Raw genomic sequence first — 25,601 nt, 5'->3', positions numbered from 1 at the left:
GGAATTACATTCAGTCCCTGACTCACAATGATACATAAAGTTAATATAGTAAGATCTCTCGACGATATTTTAGGAAATTGCCATAGCTGTCACAATAAGCATGTTTAAACCCAAGAACAAATAATTCTAATGAAGCTTAAGTTCTCAGCTTGTCTCTGGAAATGAATTATTAAAAGGGCGAAAGAAAGTGATTTAAGAGTCCATGATTAATTTATTTTTCATATGAATCACTCATGAATCTATTGTAAAAAAGATGAGACACGTTTGGTTGGTGTGGAGAAATTATTTTCAAAGTGATAGACGTTGTAGAGTTTGCATTGTAATTATAATCTCATTAAATGCCTGGGTACATTTTGTTTTAAACATTATCAGATGGCTATTTCAGGGACTCTGAGGATCAAGCAAGATTTTCAGAATACAAAAAAAATAAATAATTAACCAAATGTTAATCACAGTGTGGTCATCAATAAATACTGGCATTGTTTCTTTACCTTTAGTGAGAAATACATTGCATAGCGAGGCATAAAATCAGCCCTGATATGCTGTAATCAGTTGGTTTGAAAAAACTCGATTTCAGAGAGACAGTGGACAGGAGATCATGTCCCATTTGGTCTATGAAATGCATTTAACAGCTCAAATGGTGATGCTTTGTTCTTGCTTTTATATGGGATGTTTCATATCATATAAGTTCTGATGGACTAAAATGACAAGAATATTATTAGCTGAGGTTGTATGTGTTGCTAGGTCTTGAGATCAACCCTTTGACAGCTGCTGGTAATTACTGGCATTGGTAGTTCTTTATCATCATCAAATTAGAAATCCACAGGGCCTCTTCAGTCACCCTTTAGACAGGTGTTTATCAGTGGTGGGAAGCTGATGTTAGTTAAAATCAAGGATGAGAAGGATTTCAGACTCTGGGTCAGCACAATGGGAGGGATGTGGGGCACACCACGTTTTCATTAGGTATGCAAGGCAGCAGGCAGAAGCATTTTTAGATGATCCAGATGTTTTCAGATGTAAATATTATAAATAGAGTTGGGCTCAAACCAAACCCTCAGATCTGATCTCCTCTGAAGTTTGGGTTGATTTAAAAAGTCAAACCCTGATGGAAGGTGTACAAATCTTTGCAATCGGCCAAACCAACAAAGACTAAACTTGAGGGTGTTCAAAATTCAAAGCCATAACTGCATTTGTAACTTGAAGTTCCCTCTGCATCCTTGTTACCTTAGCCTAACATCTAGCTCCAGGCCAGGCTTTGGTCAAATACGTAGGAGGGAGGCAGAAGGATGCTCCCCCTGAGCCATTCCAAATGCTAAAGTAGCCTTTTATTCCACTAAAAGTGCCCACCACTCAAGGAGTTCTGACATGATGCACTATGTAGCAATGGATCTTCCTGGCCCCTCTCTTATGGCCCCCAGACCTGCCCCTTTCACACAGGAAGTTTGAGCAGGGCAGTGGACCACACAGTGCATATCCCCAGTGTGAGGCCCATCATCCATTCCCACCCTTTTTTAAAGGAGAATCACAGTGGTTCCTTTTGCTAAGAGTTAGTGACAGAGGAAAGAACTAAATATGTGCAAGTGATCACCCATACCGCATTCAAGTCCATCTTTAATACAGTTTTCCCATTAAGTATTTCAGCAACAACCCACTAAAGAAAGATGTGCATAAAATTCTTCTCTGCTGTGAGGTTAGACCACAATATGGTATGCCTAAAGGCTGTGACGGAATAGTTTGGTAAAGGCATACCTCTCATCCTGCCAAAGCCCACATCTAGTGGTGCAGTGTGTGAGAAGGATCCCAAGTGAAGGCCATACAAAGATTATGAAGGACAAAAGGCTTAATCTGCAGCCAGGGAGATTTAAATTAGGTATTAGGAAAAAAATTCTAACTCTATGGGTAATTAAGCCGTGGAATAGGCTTCCAAGGGAGGTTGTGGAATCCCCGTTTCTGGAGGTTTTTAAGAACAGGTTGGACAAACACCTGTCAAGGATGGTCTACTCTAGGTTTACTTGGCTCTGCCTCAGTGCAAAGGTCGGACTTTATGACTTCTCAAGTTCCCTTCCAGCTGTACGTTACTATGATTATTCATGCAGGATAATCTGAAAAGTGCTGTGGGATTCATTCCTTTAGTGTAAATAACTCAGTAACCACAGCTGTGGGATTCTTTATTTCTGATGTAAATAATTTTCAGTAATAAAAGCAAGGGGACACCAAATGTATGTGGAACTGAGGCAGCTGCAATTAAATTAGTGATATGTCTCAAAAAGAGAGACTTGGGTGAAAGAACCAGGAGATTGTGTTTCCTTTGTTCAGAACCTGGAACACTAATACTGTTCAATAAATAATTATATAGTACCTGATGTACATTTTTGGTCTGTTCACACAATATGTATGTGTGTGAGTGAGAGAAAGACTACCACTTGTATGTGTGTGAAAGAGACTACCACAAACCTCTGTTGGATGCCATGTCAGACCTGCTTAAGTATGTGTCGCTGTCTTCTGGCTAAATGCTACACTGCCTGATTGAGAGTGTTTAATGGTTGTCACTAGTACACTGGGTCTAGTTGTGACTAGTACACTGTAGTCTGGTTTTCAAAATACAGTCAAATATTTTATTTGCACGTGATGATATTATGAATGTGCAGGCAGATTAGCTGTTAGCTTCTACCTGCTTATAGTTTGTCGGTACTTAGAGTATTTGTTCAGCAAAGTAGGCATGTGGGATTGCACAAGTTTATCTTTGAAAATTAAAAATTAGCTGACGCTGGCCCTTAGCCCCCTGTGCAGAAAGAATGCTTTCACTGATGGCACCGAGCTGTAGTTTTTCCATTATTTCTTCTTTTATTTTTGCTTAAACAATTACAAATCATTCTATAAAATACACAAGATTTTAGCATATGCTAATTGCCCTTTGCATCACTCTGGCAGGGCAAAGGGACCGCAGACCTGCCCTAGAAGGGCAGCTGGGCACTGCAACTTGTGTACTGTACAAGCTTTCTCAGGTGACACAGAGTTGGTGTAGCTAGTTCTATGCCAGCTAGTCCTCCCACCTCAGCGTCAGGTACACACATGTTAAGTAGCCGTGAGCCTATTCTAATATGCAGTGTGGGCCAAACTGCCCTCCAGGACTGGAAGCCAGAAAAACATCAATGCCTCCTTTGAACTTTCCACCTGCTCTTGGGTGCACAAGCAGAAAGCTGGGTCACACTGGGGATTGAACCCAATGAGTCAACGTTTGCTACTCATTCCCTTTCTCTCAGCTTCATTCGCTTATGTAGCAGTACAGGACTTGTGACATTACAATCACATATTGGATAGTGAATGAAATTGTTTCAACTGAGGCAAAATCAGTGGCATATTATCGCCTAGGCCAACAAGGCCTAGGCCTAGGGCGGCAAATTTGCGGGGGTGGCAAATTTGCTCGTGACCCCTCCCCAACTCTGCCCCTTCCCCAAATCCCTGGCCCGCCTCCTCTCCCAGAGGTGCTGTGCTTCCCTCCTTCCACCTCCCTCCTAGGCTTGCCGTGCGAAAGCGCTGGGAGGGAGGGAGAAGCGAATAAAATTGTACACATCTCTGAGTGTGGTGTCTCAGAACCTTAGCAGATCGTGATGTCAATGAATGTATTGGGAAGGAGGAGTAGGATAAATAAACATGCAAAATCTTTTGTTTATCAAGACCAGTACCTTGGTAATCAGTACAGATGGAAGGGAAATGGAATGCAGAAAAGACGTGTCATTTGTCTACAGTAGTTTTGTTTTAAAATTGACTGTGTATGGTAATGACTTTAAGATTGCTAAATATCATACCAGGCTCTGAACAATTTAAAACACTGGCTTTTAATTTTTGCAACGTTTGAATGTATCCAGAGAGTGAATTATCAATCCCTTTTTTTTTTTTTGAAGGGTAACTGCAAAATGTAAATGATACTCACGAGGAAGTACAGCGGTTTTTATTTCAAAGAGGGAAAAAGTGATACAAGCTGTAGAATAAGACAGTTTGCCATCTGTCACTGCTTGAACTTATCAGTCATGAGCCTGCTGAAAAACAAGGATTTTTACTAAAACATTTAACAGTTGTTTTGTAATGAGATTATTAGATTGTACCACATACAAAGGCAACCTTACTTCTGGCATTACCTAACTTTCAGTGCTTGACTTTTCAACCTACATAATGTTCTTCTGAGATAGGGTGGGTGGGTGCATGCATGCATATGCCTATCACAGTTCTAGAGCAAATGGCACCTTAGACCCCCTTGGGTGCTTGGCTTCCTGAACCTCACTGCTGGAACCATGCAGTCCAGACACTCTTAGACTGCCTCTCTGGGAAGCAGTCCCTCTGTTTTTCAACCATGTTAACACAACAGGCCCACCTGTGTTAGGCCCCTGTAAGACCTTTCATTCTGGGGACCTGTGAGCTGATTAAAGTGACTCAGTGCTTTTCAAAGCAAAGCATTATTTATTCATTCCCCCAAAAGGTACAAAGCACATAGAGCAAAGGGTAAAAACAATAAGAGGTCTTACACGGGTCTTAGTTACACTTTAATCTTTCCTAACAGCTTCTATAAGTTCCCCTCAGGTCAGCCAACCTCCATGTCTGGCTGGGAGAAGCAGCCTGTCCTGCGCGCAGCATGTTCTCTGTCTGTGTGTTGCCTTGTGAGCTGCGTGCTCTCAACTAAAGTGACCACCTTTTCGAAAGGCAAAAGCAGGACACATGCAAGACCCCCTGCCCCTTCGCTTCTCTTTCCCCTGGAGCACCCAACCCCCTCCTCCCCCTGAGGCTTTGCCCCTGCGCCTCCTCTTCCCCCTAAGGTCCCACTCCCTGGCCACTCCCAGAGCCAGCCTGTGGTAAGAGCCACCCAGCGACCCTGTCCCTATGTGCAGAGCCCTGGACCCTCCAACTGCCCTAGGCAGGAGGTTGGGAGGCCCCCAAGAGCAGCCCCTGACCTGTGTCCCCACCCTGCCAGGGCACACCATCCAGGGCTCCCCACAGCAGCCAGGGCACACCATCCAGGGCTCCCCACAGCAGCCCAGGTTCCCTTAGTGGCTCTTAGTACTGCCCAGCTTTGGCTTCTGGCCTGAGTAGGGGTGGGGCCCCGGGGGAGAGGAGAAGCAGGGGGAAGGGCTTTGTGGCATGGTAGGGGGGGAAATAAGACCCACCTTGCCCCCCCACACACGCACACACACACACACACAACAGGAAGAGCCTCAGGCAGGTGTGGGGAGACACCACAGGAAATCTGGAGTCATTCAGCTCGGGACTGGGACTTGAACTCTGCATTTCAGGACTGTCCCGCCCAATTCAGGACGGGTGGTCACCCTAGCTCTCACTGACAGTCCCTGGGCAGCCTTTCTTAGCTCACCCAAACGCCTTCCCTTCTCTAGGCCTGGGGTCCTGTAATGGCGTATTTCCCTTGATCTCTCTCTTCTCAGCCTTGGCAAAATGCTGTAGTCACCAGGTGAGGGGTTTAGGAGTCACCTCTTCATGGCTGTAAGCCGGCTATTGGGTTAGAGTGTTTGTTGGCATGCTCGTTATCGAGGCCATTATTTTAATCTTTCTTCCTCTGTTCTTTTAACAAGCCCTTTTGGTCTAACTCTATAGCAAATAACCCATCCAACACAGAGTTATGCATCATATGCATAAACAGTACAGCTATTTCCCAGTTTGTTACAATGTGTATATGTAAATGTAAAACCCTCGTGTACTAACTGATCTGGTCCATAGGGGAAAAACAGAGAAAACCATAAGATGCAAAAAAGGAAAAAACAGTCATTAATGTTACAAAAATACAATATTCTTTCTGTAGACAATATACATCATTGGAAGAGACTGTAATAATCCCAGGTTTTGATATCGGTCATCCTGAGTAATGCTCTTATCTTCAGTCATGGGGATTTACTATATATGCATAACTGCCTACACACTGCAAATATTATCCCTCTATGTTTGACATTAAAATATGGTATTATCTCAATCATATTTGATAAACTTCTTTATTAAGAATTAGAAAATAGCTTTTAAAAGTCAAAACTATGCTTTTAAGAAAAAGCTTTTCTTTAGAGGAACAATATATTAGAGGAGAGGAATAATAGTATAATCTTGCATCTGTTTGTTTTTGGAAGGATCTTTGCTTGTACTAATACATTTGTATGCATCAGAGAAAATATATCATCCATAAAAAGACAATTACAGAGCACCAACCAAGCGTTTCAAACATTATTCAGCAATGTCTATAAGGAAGCATCACTTGAAAGAAAGATTTTATTGTTTTGTTTTTCTATAACTCCATATAAATCATTCCATAAAAGTAGCCACCTTACTTTTATTGATTGAAACTCAATCTGAGCTGCATCTAGGATTAGCTTTCAAAAATGTTAAATATCCTGTACAATATGCAGTTTGCTTATCTGGTGCAATTTTATTTTTTTTTATTAACATGGTTGCCACCTAGAGCTGAGTGAATGGTTGCTGGCCAAACCGAAAAAAATCAATCTGAAAAACATTTGGTGCATGTATTTCAGTGTGTCCTTATAACCTTTACCACAGTGGTTAAGATACCTGCCTGTGATTCAGGAGACATAGGTTTGAATTGCCACTCTGGAGCAAGGACTTGAACTCAGATCTCCCCCTTCTTAGGTAAGTGCCCAAACCACCTGGCTATAGTCTATTTTGAGGTAGCTATCTGTCAGTCTCTCCTGTTGAAGCCGGTCTACCTTGTATAAATACATGAATATTCATTGAGCCAACAAGAGAAAGAATGACTCATAAGCCTGGTGGTTTGGGCACTCACTTGGGAAAGGTAACAGATGTGGATTCAAATCTTCTTTCTGCCAGATTCAGAGGAGGAATTTGAATCTATTTTATATGGATTTACTTCTGTCCTTTAGATCTGTGGCCTGAGTTTGCCCTTTACCTTAAAAAGTCTCAGCACATTGATTACCAGAGGTTATGTCTATCCTACAGCATACATCAGTATAACTTATGACTAAATCAGCTCCCTGGGTGACACAAGTTACACCAACATAAGAGCCGGTGTGGACAGCACTATGTTGGTTGGAGAGCTTCTCTCGAGACATCTAGATAGGCTTATGTGTAGTGCTGGAGAGGAGCCATCGTCGTGGTACATGTAGGTACCAACGACATGGGGAAGGATAGGAGAGAGGTCCTGGAGGCCAAATCTAGGCTGCTAGGTAAGAGATTGAAGTCCATGACCTCCATGGTAGCATTCTCTGAAATGCTTCTAGTTCCACACACAGGACCAGTTAGACAGGCAGAACTGCAGGGTCTCAATGTGTGGGTGAGATGATGGTGTAGGGAGGAGGGGTTTAGATTTTTAGGAACTGGGAAAGCTTTTGGGAAAGGGGGAGCCTATACAGGAAGGATGGGCTCCACCTAAACCAAAATGGAACCGGATTGCTGGCACTTAAAATTAAAAAGGTAGTAGAACAGTTTTTAAACTAAGGGCTGGGGGAAAGCTAACAGGTGTGGAGGAGCATGTCATTCGGACATCCCTTTAGGGAGGATCTATAAATGGAGATTCCCTATGTCCTAATAAGGAGGAGAGGATGGAAAATGATAAAATACAGGGAGGATCTGATGAGAAACATTCAAATGAAAAAAAGTCCCATTCAATTACATCATGCAATAGGGGACAGCCAAAAAATGGCAAGTGTTTAAAATGCTTATATACCAAGGCTAGAAGTCTAAATAATAAAATGGGTGAACTAGAGTGTCTAGTATTAAATGAGGATATTGATATAATAGGCATCACAGAAACCTGGTGGAATGAGGATAATCAATGAGACACAGTAATACCAGGGTACAAAATATATCGGAAGGACAGAACAGATCATACTGGTGGGGGAGTGGCACTATATGTGAAAGAAAGCGTAGAATCAAATGAAGTAAAAATCTTAAATGAACTAAATTGTACTATAGAATCCCTATGGGTAGTAATTCCATGCTTGAAAAATAAGAATATAGCAGTAGGGCTATATTACAGACCACCTGACCAGATGGTGTTAGTGACTCTGAACTGCTCAGGGAGATTAGAGAGGCTATTAAAATAAAAAACTCAATAATAATAATGGGGGATTTCAACTATCCCCATATTGACTGGGTACATATCACCTCAGGAAGGGATGCAGAGATAAAGTTTCTTGACACCTTAAATGACTGCTTTTGGAACAGCTCTTCCTGGAACCCACAAGAGGAGAGGCAATTCTTGATTTAGTCCTAAGTGGAGCACAGGATCAGGTCCAAGAGGTGAATATAGGTGGACCTCTTGGTAATAGTGGCCATAATATAATTAAATTTAACATCCCTGTGGGGGGGAAAACTCCACAGCGGCCCAACACTGTAGCATTTAATTTCAGAAAGGGGAACTTCACTAACCTCCTCATTTTTGTGTAACAGAAATTAAAAGGTACAGTACCAAAAGTAAAATCCCTGCAAGATGCGTGGAAACTTTTTAAAGACACCACAATAGAGGCTCAACTTAAATGCTTACCCCAATATAAAAAAACATTGTAAGAGAACCAAAAAAGAGCCACCGTGGTTAAACAACAAAGTAAAAGCAGCAGTAAGAGGCAAAAAAGCATCCTTTAAAAAGTGGAAGATAAATCCTAATGAGGAAAATAGAAAAGAGTATAAACTCTGGCAAATGAAGTGTAAAAATATAATTAGAAAGACCAAAAAAGAATTTGAAGAACAGCTATCCAAAGACTCCAGAAGTAATAGCAAAAAAAAATGTTAAATACATCAGAAGCAGAAAGCCTGCTAAACAACCAGTGGGGCCACTGGACGATTGAGATGCTAAAGGAGCACTCAAAGACAATAAAGTCATCACGAAGAAACTAAATTAATTCTTTGCATTGGTCTTCACTGTTGAGGATGTGAGGGAGATTCCCAAACCTGAGCCATTCTTTTTGGGTGACCGATCTGAGGAACTGTCCCAAATTGAGGTGTCATTAGAGGAGGTTTTGGAACAAATTGATGAACTTCACAGTAATAAGTCTCCAGGACCTGATGGTATTCACCCAAGAGTTCTGAAGGAACTCAAATGTGAAATTGCAGAGCTACTAACTGTCATCTGTAACCTATCGTTTAAATCAGCTTCTGTACCAAGTGACTGGAGAATAGCTAATATGATGCCAATTTTTAAAAAGGGTTCCAGAGATGACCCTGGCAACTATAGGCCAGTAAGCCTCACTTCAGTACTGGGCAAATTGGTTGAAACTGTCGTAGAGAACAAAATTGTCAGACACATAGATGAACATAATTTGCTGGGAAATAGTCAACATGGGTTTTATAAAGGGAAATCAAGCCTCACCAATCTACTAGAATTCTTCGAGGGGGTCAACAAGCATGCGGGCAAAGGAGATCCAGTGGATATAGTGTATTCAGAAAGCCTTTGACAAGGTCCCTCACCAAAGGCTCGTAAGCAAATTAAGCAGCCATGGGATAAGAGGGAAGGTTCTCTCATGGATTGGTAACTGGTTAAAGATAGGAAACAAAGGGTAGGAATAAATAGTCAGTTTTCAGAATGGAGAGACATAAATAGTGGTGTCCCCCAGGGATCTGTAGTGGGCCCAGTCCTATTTAACATAATCATAAATGATCTGGAAAAAGGGGTAAACAGTGAGGTGGCAAAATTTGCAGATGATACAAAACTACTTAAGATAGTTAAGTCCCAGGCAGACTGCGAAGAGCTACAAAAGGATCTCACAAAACTGGGTGACTGGGCAACAAAATGGCAGATGAAATTTAATGTTGATAAATTCAAAAGTAATGCACATTGGAAAACATAATCCTAACTATACATCTGCAATGATGGGGTCTAAATTAGCTGTTACCACTCAAGAAAGAGATCTAGGAATCATTGTGGATAGTTCTCTGAAATCATCCACTCAATGTGCAGCGGCAGCCAAAAACGCAAGCAGAACGTTGGGAATCATCAAGAAACAGATAGATAACAAGACAGAAAATATCATATTGCCTCTATATAAATACATGGTACACCCACACCTGGAATACTGCATGCAGATGTGGTCGCCCCATCTCAAAAAAGATATATTGGAATTGGAAAAGGTTCAGAAAAGGGCAACAAAAATGATTAGGGGTATAGAATGGCTTCCGTATGAGGAGAGATTAATAAAACTGGGACTTTTCAGCTTGGAAAAGAGGCGACTAAGGGGGGATATGATAGAGGTCTATAAAATCATGAGAGGTATAGAGAAAGTAAATAAGGAAGTGTTATTTACTCTTCATAATACAAGGACAAGGGGCCACCAAATGAAATTAATAGGTAGCGGGTTTAAAACAAGCACAAGAAAGTATTTTTTCATGCAATACTATAATGGGGTTCAAAAGGGAGCTAGATAGACTCATGGAAGATAGGTCCATCAATGGCTATTAGCCAGGATGGGCAGGAATGTGTCCCTAGCCTCTGTTTGCCAGAAGCTGGGATTGGGTGACAGGGCATGGATCACTAGATAACCTGGCTGTTCATTCCCTTTGGGGCACCTGCCATTGGCCACTGTCAGAGGACAGGATACTGGGCTTGATGGACCTTTGGTCTGACCCAGTATGGCCATTCTTATGTTCTTATGACATAGCTTCTGCCACTCATGGAGGCTGGAGTAGTTAAGCAGGCAGGAGAGCTCTCTCCCAGAGCGGTTACATTAGAGAACTTACAGCGGCGCAAGTGCATCTGTGCATCTGTGCTGCTGTAAACGCTAGTGTAGCTGTGTCCTAAGATCTTTGCTTCAGTATAAATGCAAGTTTTGGCCAAGTTTCCAGGAGTCATGCAGTACAATGTGCTGAGTTGCATCTTGCACGTTATATTGTTAGATGGACATTTTTCCCTGAATTTATGATAGAAGAGTGATTGATTTCAGTGGGAATGATCAATGCACTATGCTTAGTAGCATTTGCAAGTTCAGGCCCTAACTTTCCATTAGCTATTTCCAATAGATCAGGCTATACATTTTAAACTTAGGGTGAAATTCTGGCAGTCATTGGCAAACTCTCATTGACTTCACTGGGGCTTGGATTTCACCCTTAGGGCCAAATTCTGAGTAGATGTTTGAATAGGCAGACAAAAAATTGAAGGGAACACACAACTTTGTAAAGGAGCATTGGCAAAATCGTAGTTTATGTGCTAAGGTCATACTAGCAGAAACAACAGTAGCCATGTCCACAGTTATTTCTGCCACCTGTGAGTTTGTAGGCATCAAAGAGCATGATCTGGAACGAAGGGGCATGTTAGTTCCACTGGCAAGTTCCTCTCATGCTTCAGACACTTCCTTACTCCATCTTGTAATGTACAAAACTTAGCAGAGCTCCAGGGCCACCTTTTCTACCCACTCATGGTCTGCCCTGGATTGATAGTATACCCTCATTGATGCCTGTTCAGGGACAGAGATTAAAAAGAGTCAGTTAGCAATGTTTTTCTTGAAGCCCCAGCTGCTGGAATCAAGAGATTGAATGAGAATCACTGCTTTCATATTGTAATCCCATCCGTTTCTAACCCTCATGGTTGCAGAGAAAAAATTTTATGACCCGAAGCAAGGGAACCTTAGTGGCTCAGAAACCAGAAGACAAAAAAAAAAAGACAGACAAACCAGAAGACAAAATAAATCTCATTATTTTAAAACCAGTCTCATGATTGGAGGAAGGTGGGAGGGACTGACTCAATTTTTGAAACACTTGGGGTTGGCAGTCCTGCAGTGGGAGATGCTAGAGCCCTCCTGCCCAGTAACTGTGGCTGGAAAGATCTGGATAAAGAGCTTGCTCAGGGTAAAGTCTGCTGACTGCACGTCCTTAGCATCCCTCAGCATCTCCAGGCATGTGGATGGGGGGCAGCATTGGATACATCTGTCCCATCCACATGGAAACTCTTTCTATTTGTCCTGAACAAAGACACACATTTTGGCCTACACAGATTTCCACCATTCTCACTGATGAGGGTTTGATGCATGTAACTCAGAATTTGGCCCCATAACTAAATTGTGTATGTTTTCAAGATCATATCAAAGAAACCAGATGGATTGCATTTTATTCTTTAAGGGTGTATTTAAAAAGGATGGCACAACCAATAAAACTTCCTGTAGGGATTTTCCCATTGCATATTCCATATGTGGCTTTCCTTCCTCCATCCACACTTGGAGTTTGGTCAAATGTTCTTGGGTTTTGACCAGTGGAATAATTTTGCATCCCTCTTTATTATTATCCGGTTGTATTTATTTTGTATTGCTCTTATTACATCGCATGAAATTATACTGTACTTCTCCAGTGAAATTCTGCAAAGGATTTCATTTAGCATGCTTCATGCTTTGAGCTAATTAAGGAAAAATCATTCTTTGAACTAATTAACTATGTTTTTTAAGTGTTTCCTTCTGGGTTTTGCATAAAAGTATAAACATTTTAGAGCAGCAGAAGTCTGAATGCTAATGAGAAGAGAAAAGAAGCTACTGTGTATGTTATTCCCCAGTATAGTCCTGTTTGGGATCACTTGCAATAACTTGATAAGCAGAGCACAAGGGCAAAATACCCAGATACCCAAACTGAGCAACAAAGTCATGAGAATTCTCTGGAATAACTTTCATTTTAACTTACACATGGAGAAAATATAAGTAAAGCTGCTGCAGATGAGAGCTAGGGGAAAAGGCACATACCCAATTTAAAAAAATCAAAACATTTTTGAAAGAAATGCTCTTTTTCTCCTTAACTCCTAACTAGGTTTTGACAGAAGGTGTTTTATAGATAACTGACAAATAGTTTCAGTTCTTTCTCATCAAGACTCTAGGTCAAGGTGCACTGTGTTAGCAATCAGCATAGATCCAAACAGTCTTTAACTCACCCAGAAGTTAGAGCTTGCTCTATAACCTTAGTAGACAGATATTAAATTCCACTATAAATTACTGATAGATGGCCAGAGAGTGTCATCTTTTTACAAGCATCGAGCATCTCGTTAACACCGAGCAAAAAGTTCACACTCAATTGAATTACTTTAGTTGCATCACCTTACTCTTAAATTGTCACTCATTTCCTCCTGCATGCTGATTTATAAATTCCAAAACTTACTACTGAAAATTCAAGCTGTGTTGCCAAGTTGAGATCCTGTCAAAACAAGCTGAAAAAGATAGCCTAGTTTTGTGTGATGTTTAAAATAAATTTGCTAAATAAGGCCTCTTTCTTGTCTTTGGTTACCTATAGGATTTTGGAGAAGATGATTCCCTCTACATCACCAAGGTAACAACTATTCACATGGGCAATTACACCTGTCATGCCTACGGCTATGAAGAGCTATATCAGACCCACATCCTTCAGGTGAATGGTTAGTAAATGGCATATATGACAATCCACTGAAAACGTTCCTGTAAGCAATGCTGAACATTAATCCTGTTCTCACAAAGTTATGAAATGGAGCATGCCGAATTTTCTCTGTAAAGGGAAAAAGCCACAACTCTTGGTTTGCACCCTCACATCGTCATACTGTGCTACGCAGGTAAACCAAATAAAGTTAGTATTAGTAGAGTTAGTTAGGCTTTAGTAGGCATATCAGCCATTATAAAACAAAAAAATGTTTGGTCGTAAACTACAGTATTTTCTTGTATTAAACTGTAGTGCTTCAAATCAGTGTGGACAAATGACTATTTTTATCAGTAGGAGTATTACTTCAAATCACTCATTTCATATTTCAGAGACTGATTCATGATGTATTAAATAGTTTGGAATGCTTAAATCAATATACCATGATAGCACAATACTCTTGAGGCCAATTATTATATAGGCCAGACTATCAGCTGGTGTAAATCAGCACAGTTCCATTGAGGCCATTTTGCACCAGCTAAGAATCTGGCTCATTGGATTCCACAGTGAAGAGGAACTATTCAACAACTGTAAACATCTTTCTGAGTGATCATGTAGAGACAGATTCTGACATCCTTACTCTGGTGTAATAGCACCTTACTTCTCTCAGAGTGCTGTGGAGTAGATTTCCAGCAGTGAAAAGCTTATATTCACTTGTGAATCACCTTTTTCCTTTCCCAAGCCTGGACTGGCTAGTGGCTGGAATGGCCCCCAGCTAAGTTTAAAACAGCATAAGAGCATTCTGCCCAAATTCCTCCTTGCCCTTAATGTCCCATACCTGGAGGAAGGAGGCTTGAAAGAGTCAGCTCTGCACCACTGGCTAATCCTCGGCCATCCCTTAAGGCAACTGTGTGACTGATGGATGTTACTGAGGAACTGGTGGAACTGGCTCACTGACTTCATTTGGATTACACAGTGAGTAAGGTATATTCAACTTGAGTAACAGAATCAGACTTTGGCCCCACATATGGATAGCCTTTAAAAGGCCCTTAGCTCCCCAACTCAAGCAATGTAACAATTTGTTTAAATGCTTTGGGCCTGATTTTCCAGAACATTCCCCCAGTGCCATCACTTACAAATGTGGATGTTACTTCCCTCGTCTGCAAAGTGGATGTTACTGCTACTGTCTGGATTTGATAGCGTTTCATATTCTCTTGGCACTGGCGTATTTAATGATCATTGTTAGTGCACAGACTCATATACTCTAGCTTCAGCCAATGCATTAATTTGGCCAGAGAATCACATTTTTTGCAAAATATAGCTGTGTTTACTCCACTCCACCTGGATGAATACTTATGTGTCTGATATTTTAAGGGCTCTAGTTTTGTGGAAATATTTTGTCACAGAACAAATTATTTTTACAGGAGCATCCTTAATGAGCTATGCACTTTCCAGATATTCAGAAAGAGACATGGCCTGAGAGCGGCTTAGGACAGAAAAATACAGACAGATCAGTAGATGCAGGTTAAGGCAAAGTGAATTTTTATGCAAGTCAACTAAAGTGAGGCTCTCAGGGGATTTAAGTATGACCAGGGTACGGGCCTTGTGGATAAGCTCAGGGAGGTCTGCCTCCAAGCTTTTGTCTGGTGGCCAAGATACCCTGACCAACATAAAAAAGTGGGATTGGGGAGGAAGGTGGATGAGGAACATGAGCCAGAGAGGGTGTAATAATGCTTTGTACACCCAAAGTCTCTAGTCCCATTTTCCCGTAGTTCTCTTGCCTCTATGGCAAGTCTACAGATTCCTGGGGAGGCAAGCCCCAGCCTGCACCCAGCTGTCCCCAAGATCAGTATCTTTTTCTGCAACATATCTCCACTGCTACCAGGGCCGGCTCCAGTGTTTTTGCCGCCCCAAGCAGCGAAAAGAAAAAAAAAAAGCCACGATCGGCAGCACTTCGGTGGCAGCTCTACTGCCGCCACTTCATTCTTCCATGGCAGGTCCTTCCCTCCGAGAGGGACTGGGGGAGCCGCTGCCGAAGAGCCAGATGTGCTGCCCCTTTTCATTGGCCGCCCCAAGCACCGGCTTGCTGCGCTGGTGCCCAGAGGCGGCCCTGACTGCTACAGTGGTCACACACACACACACACATGTGGTATACCTCATCCAATGCACTAAATGCCCCAATAATAACTATGTGGGTGCAACCAGGCAACCACTACACTCTCGAATGAACTCACACAGGAAAATGATAAGACAAAAACACCCTGTCACCTGTGGGTAACACTTTTCACAAAACAATCACTCTATATCTGACCTATCAGTCCTCATCCTCCAAGGAAACCTGCACAACACTTTCAAAAGATGAGCTGAGAGCTTAAATTCATAAGTTTGCTAGACACTAAAAATCATGGTCTTAATAAAGACACTGGATTTATGGCTTATTACAACCATCTGTAATCCACTAACCCTTCTTTTTGTCCCCTGCCTACAAGGATGTGATAGGCCACTTCACCTTGAATGGTCCCTTAGTTTAGTATAAGAAGTTGCACATATTCTATCTGTTCCACCTTGTATTTAGCTGAGACACCCTAAGTTCCTTTCCCAAACCTGAAGAAGAGCTCTGTGTAGCTTGAAAGCGTGTTTCTCTCACCAACAGAAGTTGGGCCAGTAAAAAATATTACCTCACCCACTTTGTCTGTCTTTTTCCCAGCATTGTTTGTATCTTCCCTCATGCTTTTTTCTGTAGCTGTTTTTTCCCTGGGTAACTGCTTCAGTCTTCCAGAGTGTCACCTCATCTTCCTTTCATCTCCTCAGAATGACCTGGGTCTGGTTTATGTAGGCCCAGACTCCTCCCATTCTCAGCAGTCTCTGAAAGATTGTTTAATTGGACTCAGGTGCTTTTTATTTTCTTCCTTCCCTTCCCCTGCAAATGACCATTCATTCTGTTGCACGATCATACAATGCACAGGGGAGACCAAATGGAAGAAGCTTGCAGGTCGTTTGATTGGAATCTATCCTAATGTTTACGGACAATAATTTCTCATCTTTTGGTATGGTAACTTGCAATGTATTAGAGTAAAGATAACTAGATTGTATGTGTTTCAGTGAGAATAGGTGTCCCTTCACAGAATGTTACTTGTGACATGACTGGCAGTTGAGGAAAAAGCAGACTAACAGCTTAATCTTTTGTACACTATATGATGTATTATGAGCTTTGAATGGAGTTTAGTTGGCAGGCAACAATGTAGACTTTGTCATTACTTAGAATTCAAAGCCCGAAGGCTTTTGAAACTAAAACCTAAATGCAAAGAAGATTAAAGGAAGTAGGATTTTTCAGTCAGTGGTTCCAATGAGAGGCATACTCAAGCTTGTATGTAACTTGTTGGGAGCGATGTGTGGTATTCATGAATGAATGTGCTGAGGGGGAGAGTTTTGCAGATTAGCGCCAAAGTTTTTCTTATCGAAAGGAGGGCTTTACAGTACATTTCTTCTTCATTTGCCTTGTAATGTTGTAAAGTACACTCCCCAAATACCAATATAAAAGTCATGTGCACTCATGTCACCACAAGTTTGATCTAGTAATACTGTAGTCTGTAGAAATCTTTGTCTTACGCAGTGTCCCGTATTCCCGTGTGAGCTCTTGAGTTTTGCAAAACTGCTTTGTTGTAGTTCTTAATGTGCTTGGCTACTCTCCCACATCACTAAAACTCTGCTTTTATACTTGAGTGATTACTTGTTCCAGCAACTGATGTTGAGGCAATGGAACAAAACCTGATGATAGAAATATGCTGCTTCACCAACAGAAGACATTGTGAGTGTCCCAAGACACATTACTTCTCAGGAATTTCTTGTCTTTTTACTTAACAGTTAGGGAGAAATTCTGGAAATTCCCCTGGGAAGCAGCGAAGAGGCAAGGAGCAGAACTGTAGCTGCTGAGTTGAGATCCCATGAGTCATTCTGCCTGCATGGGTTCTTGCAGGCAGAATGTCTTAGGAGTACCAGGGTATTGCAGTGCACTCAGCAATAGGAGTGCTTCAGAAGAGGATAGCATGTGATTCCCACTGCCTTACACCTGCTGCTGCTTACAGTGAAACGCATAGGTAGGAGGTAGGAGGCTTGAATCTTGATTGCTCTCACAACCCAAATGACTGCACACCTTTGGAGGGAATGTTAGAAGCAGTCAGATATGACAGTGATATCTTATATGTACCTACCTAAACCAGAGGTTTTAAAACTTTGGATCATGACCCAGTACTGGGTTGCAGAATGCAAGGCACTGGTTTGCCTTGCTCAGCACCCAGGGACCCTGGTGGCCAGCCAGTAAAAACTAGTAGTCCCTACCTGTTATGACACCGCGCTGTGCCCTGGAAGCAGCCAGCAGTGGGTCCGGCTCCTTGGCAGGAGGGCCTTTGAAAACCACAGACTTAAACTCTTCATGGTAGCTCCCTGCACCCTCCTACCACAACTCTAGTGCACTAGAGTTAGGCAGAGAAAGACAATTCCATTTCACAGAGGATTTTGATATTCTGAAATTTGGTTTTGTCCCAGTTTGGGAAAATAATCCCAAATCTTGGAATTTCTCCATGAAAGGCAATGGAGCCTTGAGTCTGGGGCAGTCCCTCATGGGACTTGGGGACCCTCAGAGCCTGAAAGTGTGGGCTTCCAAGGAGCCACAGGCTGCCTAAGACTTAGGCAGACAAGCTGGAAGGAAAAGCTGCCTGGCAGGCCAGTTTCTACCATAACCCAACCTGGGTTCCATCAGAATTTAATCAAAATTAAACTGTCCCCATGGAACATTTTGATTTATGACAAATCAGCAAATTCCAATGAGAAAAATATTTCTCTGGAATTTTTGCAACCGACTCTATTGATGACCACAATGCAGCCCTAAGGGACTATGTGAGCCACTGACATTTTTCCTACTACCAAACCCAACCCCTTACAGATGATATACCAAACAGGTAATAGCTCAGAAATATGAAGTGTATTCTTTTTGAGAAAACCATGGTAGACAGGGACTGCAATGTATTTGGCCTCAGTATATTGCAACTGAATGCTTTACGACACATCTGGTTTATTTAAGCAGTGAAGATGCATTTAACTATAAGTAGACAAAGAAGAAACATTCCTCATCCTCCCCGCGTTCAATGACCATTTTAAGGTATTTTCTAAGACTATTATTGATACCATCCTAAACAGTATTTTGGCTGAAGCTAAATTAAGTGGAAAAACAATGCCCTCTAATTTACGCTCTGGGTTGATGGTGTTTGAATAAGCAAATGTAATGTAATAGTGCTATGTGGTTGGTCTTTGTTAGTCTGGATTAGGATTATTGATAAAGCAGCACATTTTTGTGAAAAAGCAGAGGGTTCTGAAGGATCCTAATGAAAAGAAAGGCAGTAAATCTCTTCAGTACCTACCTAAATCAGCAGCTAGTAATACTGTTAGCAGGATGGAAGCAGGGGAGGAGGAAGTTGTTTCTTCAAGGGCACATGCGGTATTTAGTATATTTGACAGGCCTGCATGTCATCTTTCAGATCTCATTTGGAAATATCAGCAAGCAACAAAGAAAGGAACAAACTTAAGTTTTGCTCTGCTACTCTAAATCATTCCACAATTAAGATGCCAAGCCAGTTTTTGTATTATTTCTTTCCTTTGCTGTCAGTCAGTCATTGCTTTCCTATTTAATTATGTGTTGATTTATCATTTCCCCCATCACATCTTGGCACATATATGCAACAGTTCTAAATGCATAGTTACAACTGTACACAATGATAAGCACGCTCAGTTCCAGTTTTCAAAACACGTTTCCTCCATTCTTTTCCTCCACTTAATTTTATACAAGGAAGTGACTTTGGCCCCGGTACATGCTCCATCCAACCTGAAACACTGATCTTCCGACTAACTTCAGGAATCGCCTTTGTCTCTTTTAGGAATGTAACATTGCCATGTGATGCCATATTGATTAGGTTAAAGATAGACATGAAGTTCAGATCCTAATCCAGATCCAAACATCTGTCAAAGTTAAATGTTGTTTACATGCAAGGTTTAGTTTGGGGCCGATCTCTGTTGGTTAAATGTATTATAGGATAATCTCATTTATTAAAAATCCACTCGTGGAAAGGTTTCATTTCATCTAACCACACTAGTAAACTGTTCACACGAGTTCCCTTTTTGTCACAGTGAAGGTGGCTGCATTCCAGAGAGAGAATGTCACTGTTTGAAGACAACGATCTTTTCCAGAATCTCATTTGAATCTTAGAATAAACATAGGTTTAGTTTCACATTACTGCTAATTGTAACACAGTGTTTCCCTTTCTATCCAAACATATATGAGCAAAAGCAAGAAAAACATGTTTCCTCCGGCCTCTCTTTGAATTATTTGATTGGCTTTCTACTTCATTAGGTCAGCTAATTTTGTTTTGCCTCTAATGTCACACCACACATATACTTCCATTACAGGAAGCTTCAGCCGTAAGTTATTTTAATGGTTCTATGGCTTTGCAGCATGCGGTTAGGCATGTTTGTTGTTCCTGTTGACCCTACCATACTTCAAAGATGTTAGTGTTCTTGTCAAAAATCCACAAAGGGACTTAGGGGCTGTAATGCTCAGCATTGCAGCATCCAGATTTTAGCTGCTTAGGCACCCAGTGGACTCCACGAAGCCTGGATTAGGCATGGGGAAAGAGAGTTGTCGAAGAATGGGATCCACCAAAGCTAGCACTTCAGATGGGGAGCAACCTGAGACAGCCAATAGCAAATGCTAAGGAGAGAGATGTGTCCTCCTAAACCCCATCCCCATGCCTAAGAAATTAGGTACCTAAGTTTGAGCTGGAGGGAAGTGCCTATTTTCTCTTGAGATCCAGAGCCGTGAACCCTCTCCTGGAGTCTGGTGCCTAAGCTGTGTTTTGCAAGAGCAGCAGAGGCAATACTTAACTCCAGTATTACTCCAATACTTAACTCCAGACTAGCTGGTTGAGGGGGGGCGCCCTTATAATCTTTATTCCAGTGGTAAGGCCACTCACCTGGGATGCAGGCACCCCAGCTGAATTCCCCCCTCTGCCTGATGAGAAGAAAGGATTTCAGTTTGGGTTTCCTGCCTTCCCGGTGGGTGCCCTAGCCACAGGACTAATGAGTCAGTCTCAGTCTCTCTCTGGCTCAGTGCATGTTTGTTTATTAATGGAACAGCTTCAACAGGAGTGAGAGAAGCCCACCTCAGAATATCCCATAGTTCCACATCCTGGATGAGTGCCTTCACCATTGGGTTAAAGATTATAAGGGAGTCCTATTCTATCCCTCCACACACAGACAGACACACACCACCATCATCACCCCATTTTGTCTGGAGTTATGCATGCTCTGAGAACGCTTCTTGGGTGAGGGCCCTCAGGCGAGATAGGCAGAGCAACATCTAGTATCACCTACTTTGAGGATCCTGCTGGGGCTTAGGCCTCAGCCATCAGAACAAAGGCAGCAGTGCACATACCCAGAGGCAGAAACCCTAAGCACCTCAGGAACTTTAATAGCAGAAATGTAGACAACTCCAGGGTTAGGTAGTGCCCTACAGGGCTTTTGAGGATCATGGTGGATTTGGGCCTTTGTCATCTTGTTTTTGTAATCAGAGGCTTGGGAACGTCAGTGAAAGGTTTATCTGCATTTTTCTTAACTTCAGCCCCTGAGTGCCGGCTAACAGTTTCATAATTTTGCAGTTCTGTAAATGATTCCCAAGGATCTCAGAGCACTTCACAGGCATTAATGAACGAAGATGCATACCTGTGAGTTAGTAAGCATTGTCGCCATTTTACGTAGGCAGAAAGAGGGCACAAACCATTTGAATGACTTACTCAGGGTCAAACAGAAAGCTAGTGGCAGAGCCAGGAATGAAACCCACATGTCCTGACTTCCTGTTTAGACTAAGAGTCCCCTTTCATAGGGAACATCAAGCCTGGTATATGGTTAGCACAGGGATTGGCAACCTTTGGCACGCAGTTCATCAGGGAAATCCGCTGGCAGGCCAGGACTGTTTATTTACCTGTAGCATCTGCAGGTTTGGCTGATTGCAGCTCTCACTGGCCGCAGTTCACCATTCCAGGCCAGTGGGGGCTGTGGGAAGTGGCACAGGCCGAGGGATGTGCTGGCTGCTGCTTCCTGCAGCCCCCATTGGCCTGGAATGGCGAAGCATGGCCAGTGGGAGCCGTGACTGGCCAAACCTGGGGATGCTGCAGGTAAACAAACTGTCCCGGCCCGCCAGTGGATTTCCCTGATAGGCAGTGTGCCAAAGTTTGCCGATCCCTGGGTTAGCATTCCACATATGCAGTATTAATATGACTTGGCGGGCATGGATCAGCATTCACATCTCACTCCCCAATGGTACATGGCCCAGACCAAGGAAACTAATGATCCAACCAGCAGACCAAATTCACTGATGAATCCTGGTCACATTCTACCTGAGGCACATTGCCTATATGCTAAGAAGAAGAATATGGACTTGCTTGTATGTTTAGAAATACCATTGATGACATGGTCAAAGAGTTTATTAACAGTGAAATGTAAATAAAGTCTGATGCTAGTTTTGATGTGTATGCATAAGAAAGCTAGTACAAGAAGGATATGCAGACTTGGATAAACAATGTCAGCTAACATCCTTTATGCCACAAGGATAAAGGCACCTGCCACAAAATCTCAACACCATATGCAGTGGCTATGTGGCATATGTAACATGTGATCTGATGTGTGTGTGCTGAGACCAAAACTAAGATTTAAATCTCATGATTTGTATAGCAGTGGCAAAAGCAGAGAGCAAATATGCATACACTAGCTTGTTCCTAAGGTCTTATGAAGAAATGAACATGTTGAAAGACAGAGAGTGCAAGGATCTAAAATGAAAACAAATCCATCCACATTGTCCTTGCAACTATATCTTTGATAGGAAGAGTACTTGGAGATGTTTTTTCTCTTGCATTTGCTGAAATCACATGAAAATTCTGTACTGCGTACATTGAGTTTAGTGGGGAAAAAAGCAGTTCATCATTTCTAACAAAAAGATTTGCTGCGGATAAAGACTCTTGTAAAATTGTAATCAGCTATAAAAACTGATAGTTTGCAAATCAAGAGACCACTGAGTGTAGAGAATAATTTTCCTTTGTTCCTGTGCTCTGGAAAACATCAGCATAACTCATAATAATGTGTTCCTTGAATACAGTTTCCATAGGTAGTTGGATCTTCAGCTCAATTATGAGGCTCCTCTAGGAGAATTTGCCAGCAGTGGAGACATGTTTTGAACAATGCAATGTTTTGTTATGTGGCATTTAACTGAAAAGAGAGAGGGCTGCAAATCCCTTTCATTTGTGAACTGAAAGAATTAAAATATCTGAGGAATGATTAATCCATTAATTAAAATAATCACCAAAGCATGCATATGCTGTAGCAGCAATGTATTGCTTTGGGGCTTGATTTGGTCATCCTTATTCATAGTGACTTGCACCTTATCACTGGGAGCTCTTCTGCAGAAATGAGTGGGTCTACCCACAATGTAAGATGGCATGAGTAAGGATGGCAGAATCAGACCCTCTGCAGACAAGTCTATTTAGCTAATCTCTCTATTGCATGAGTCCTGTTCCTTTACAACTTTGTCTAATGTAATGGCATTTTTATGTTGCCTTTGGCTGTAGACATGGTATAATTTTGGAGATATGTATTCACAAAGGGAAATAGTAAACAATAGTCCACATATTCCAAAGTCTTAAGCTGATATCTTTGCAAGTCTAAGAACAAATGTGCTTACCTGGACAGTACTAATTTGTAGCAAGGACAATAGAAGCAGAGGTGAAAGTAAGCCGGTACAGTCTGGTACTGCGTATCAGCAAGAGCCAATATGCCATGCCGGACTGGACCGGCTTCCGTGGCGGTGATTTAAAGGGCCCAGGGCTCCAGCCGCTGCTGGGAGTCCCGGGCCCTTAAAGCGCTGCCAGAGCTCCAGCAGCCAGGCTCAGGCAGGGCTTTAAACGGTTTGGTGCTCCTGCCACTGTGGGGAGCCCCGGGCCCTTTAAATCCCTGCCGAAGCTCTGGCAGCCGGGCTCAGGAGGGGATTTAAAGGGCCCGGAATTCGGGCTGCTGCGGGGATTCCCGGGCCCTTTAAAGCGCTGCTGGAGCTCCGGAAGCCAAGCTCGGGCAGAGATTTAAAGGGCCCGGTGCTCCGGCCACCGTGGGGATCCCCAGACCCTTTAAATCCCCGCCGGAGCTCCGGAAGCCAAGCTCGGGCAGTGATTTAAAGGGCCCAGAGCTCTGCGGCGGCCAGAGCCCTGGGCCCTTTAATTCACCCCTGAGCCCTGGGGCTCCCAGCCGCCTCTGCAGCTGGTAGCTCCAGGGTGATTTAAAGGCCCTGGGGCTCCCAGCCACAGCCAGAGCCCCAGGGCCTTTAAATCTTGAAAGGCTCCGCCTCTTCCGGTTGAGGCCATGCCCCCTCCGGTTGAGGCCACGCCCCCACTCAGGACTCTGGCATACCAATAAGTCCTTTAAGTTACTTTCACCCCTGAACTGAAGTGCAATCTGTAGTTTACCAGGTATCATAAGACAGTTGCACATAATGACTTGCCTGTATAATGAATTATTATAAGACAAGAGAAAGGCAATAAAAGTTAAAATGGAGGCAGAGGAAGCAAGGTGTGGGGAGAAAGCAGGAGTAGATGCTCTCTATTTTGAAGGTGAGAGAGTAACGTGATTCCCTTATTAACTATTCTGAGAAAGATGTGCAGCAGGCCATAATTTCAAATTAAGCCAGTTTTAGTGTACTCCATTGATTCAGTGTCTAGGATACCTAGTGGCTACATTTGGCAATGTAAATCTATTCTAGTCTCAGGCTGCTAATAAAGTATGTGAATGCCTTAAATCCAAGTAAGCAACGTGAAGAAATAGGGAGCTCCAAGTAACCTCTGCTTTGTTAATTAGTACCCCGTTCATAGAGGGCTTGAACATGTACCCTTGAAATCAGTGAGTTTTGTAATTAACTTAAATGGGAGCTGGATCAATTCCAGAATGATGTAGTACAATACAGTACAATGACTCCTAACCAATCTACACAGCTTTTGTGAGTGATAACTAAGTAATATTCATAAAGTGCTATGAACGTGTTAAAGAATGATTGCTTGAGACAGCCCCACTAGATTTAGGGTAAAATTTTCGCGTGCACCTCAATGACTTAGGAGTCTAGGTCCCATTTTCAAAAGTGACTTAGGTCCAGATTTTTAAAGGTATTTCAGTGTTTCTTTGCTCACCATTTCAACATTTAACAGACTTGGGAGCAAAAGCCTTGTTTTCAGAAGTGAGGTAACTAAGAGTTTAAATCCCATTGACTTTCAGTGAAACTCAGGTTTCTAAAGCGCAGATTTTCAAAGGCATTTAGGCACCTGACAAAGAAGATTGGTGCCTAGTGGGATTTTCAAAATGCTTGGGTGCCAGTTAACAGTTAGGTGCTTTTGAAAGTCTGAGTAGGCAACTATCTGCATGGAGGCTAAATACCTTAGAAAATCTAACCCTTTGGAATCAAAACAAATCCCATTGACTGTCAGTGGGACTTAGGCTCCATAGATGCTTTTGAAAATTGGATTTAAGCTCCTAAATCACTTTGGCTCTTTTGAAAATGTTATCCTTTGTGTGTCTCCATGAAACAAACACTGCACTCCAGGTCTTCATAAAAGTTCAGTAAGGTGATCATGTCCCCACATGTGAAATACATAGAATCAGAGAACTTTAAAGGGTTTGTTGAAAGCTACAGAGAGAATTGATATCAAGACTGGGGTGGGAGCTCAGGAGTTTCTGGCTCACAGCCTTCTGATGATACCAGTAAATCTCAGCTTTGTTAAGTAGTGTGCCTTCATCTAACCTTAAGGCTTCACAGTAAACAAAAACAAAAAATCCAGCAATTGCCATGCCAAAATAAAATCTTAAATCATCATTCATGCTTGGAGATCCCTATCACAACAGTGTCCTTTGAGCAGTTAAAAGGCCATTTGAGCAGGAAATGGACTAAAAAAAGGCATGATAATGTATAATGTATTATAAAATATGTATCTTTCCTATCCTATGGCTTGATCCTGCACCCACTGAAGCCAATGGGAGCTTTGCCATTGACTTTAATGGGAGGAGGATTAAGTCAAAATGCCAATATGTCCATTTGTTTAGGAATTGCACTCTTCTAATGTTAATTGACTAAAACAAAGCTTGCTTTTTATAGTAGCCTCTACACACAGCTCTCTTGAAATATGAAATCTAATCAATCTGGTTTTTATATC

The 25,601-nt window shown here is 42.2% G+C and overlaps 1 protein-coding gene across 3 annotated transcripts in view; it reads left to right on the top strand.

The window, feature by feature from the left end:
* FSTL4 (follistatin like 4) overlaps positions 1–25,601 on the top strand; it is an 816,966-nt gene that overhangs the window by 762,786 nt on the left and 28,579 nt on the right. For all 3 annotated transcript variants that reach the window (XM_045028515.1, XM_045028516.1, XM_045028518.1), the window contains one exon: positions 13,219–13,339. In XM_045028515.1, the coding sequence (XP_044884450.1) occupies positions 13,219–13,339 (121 nt within the window). The remainder of the gene's footprint in view (positions 1–13,218; positions 13,340–25,601) is intronic.

Source organism: Mauremys mutica, chromosome 8 (assembly GCF_020497125.1).
Source record: "Mauremys mutica isolate MM-2020 ecotype Southern chromosome 8, ASM2049712v1, whole genome shotgun sequence".
Classification (NCBI taxonomy): Eukaryota; Metazoa; Chordata; order Testudines; family Geoemydidae; genus Mauremys; species Mauremys mutica.
This window is presented reverse-complemented; position numbering and strand designations above follow the sequence as displayed.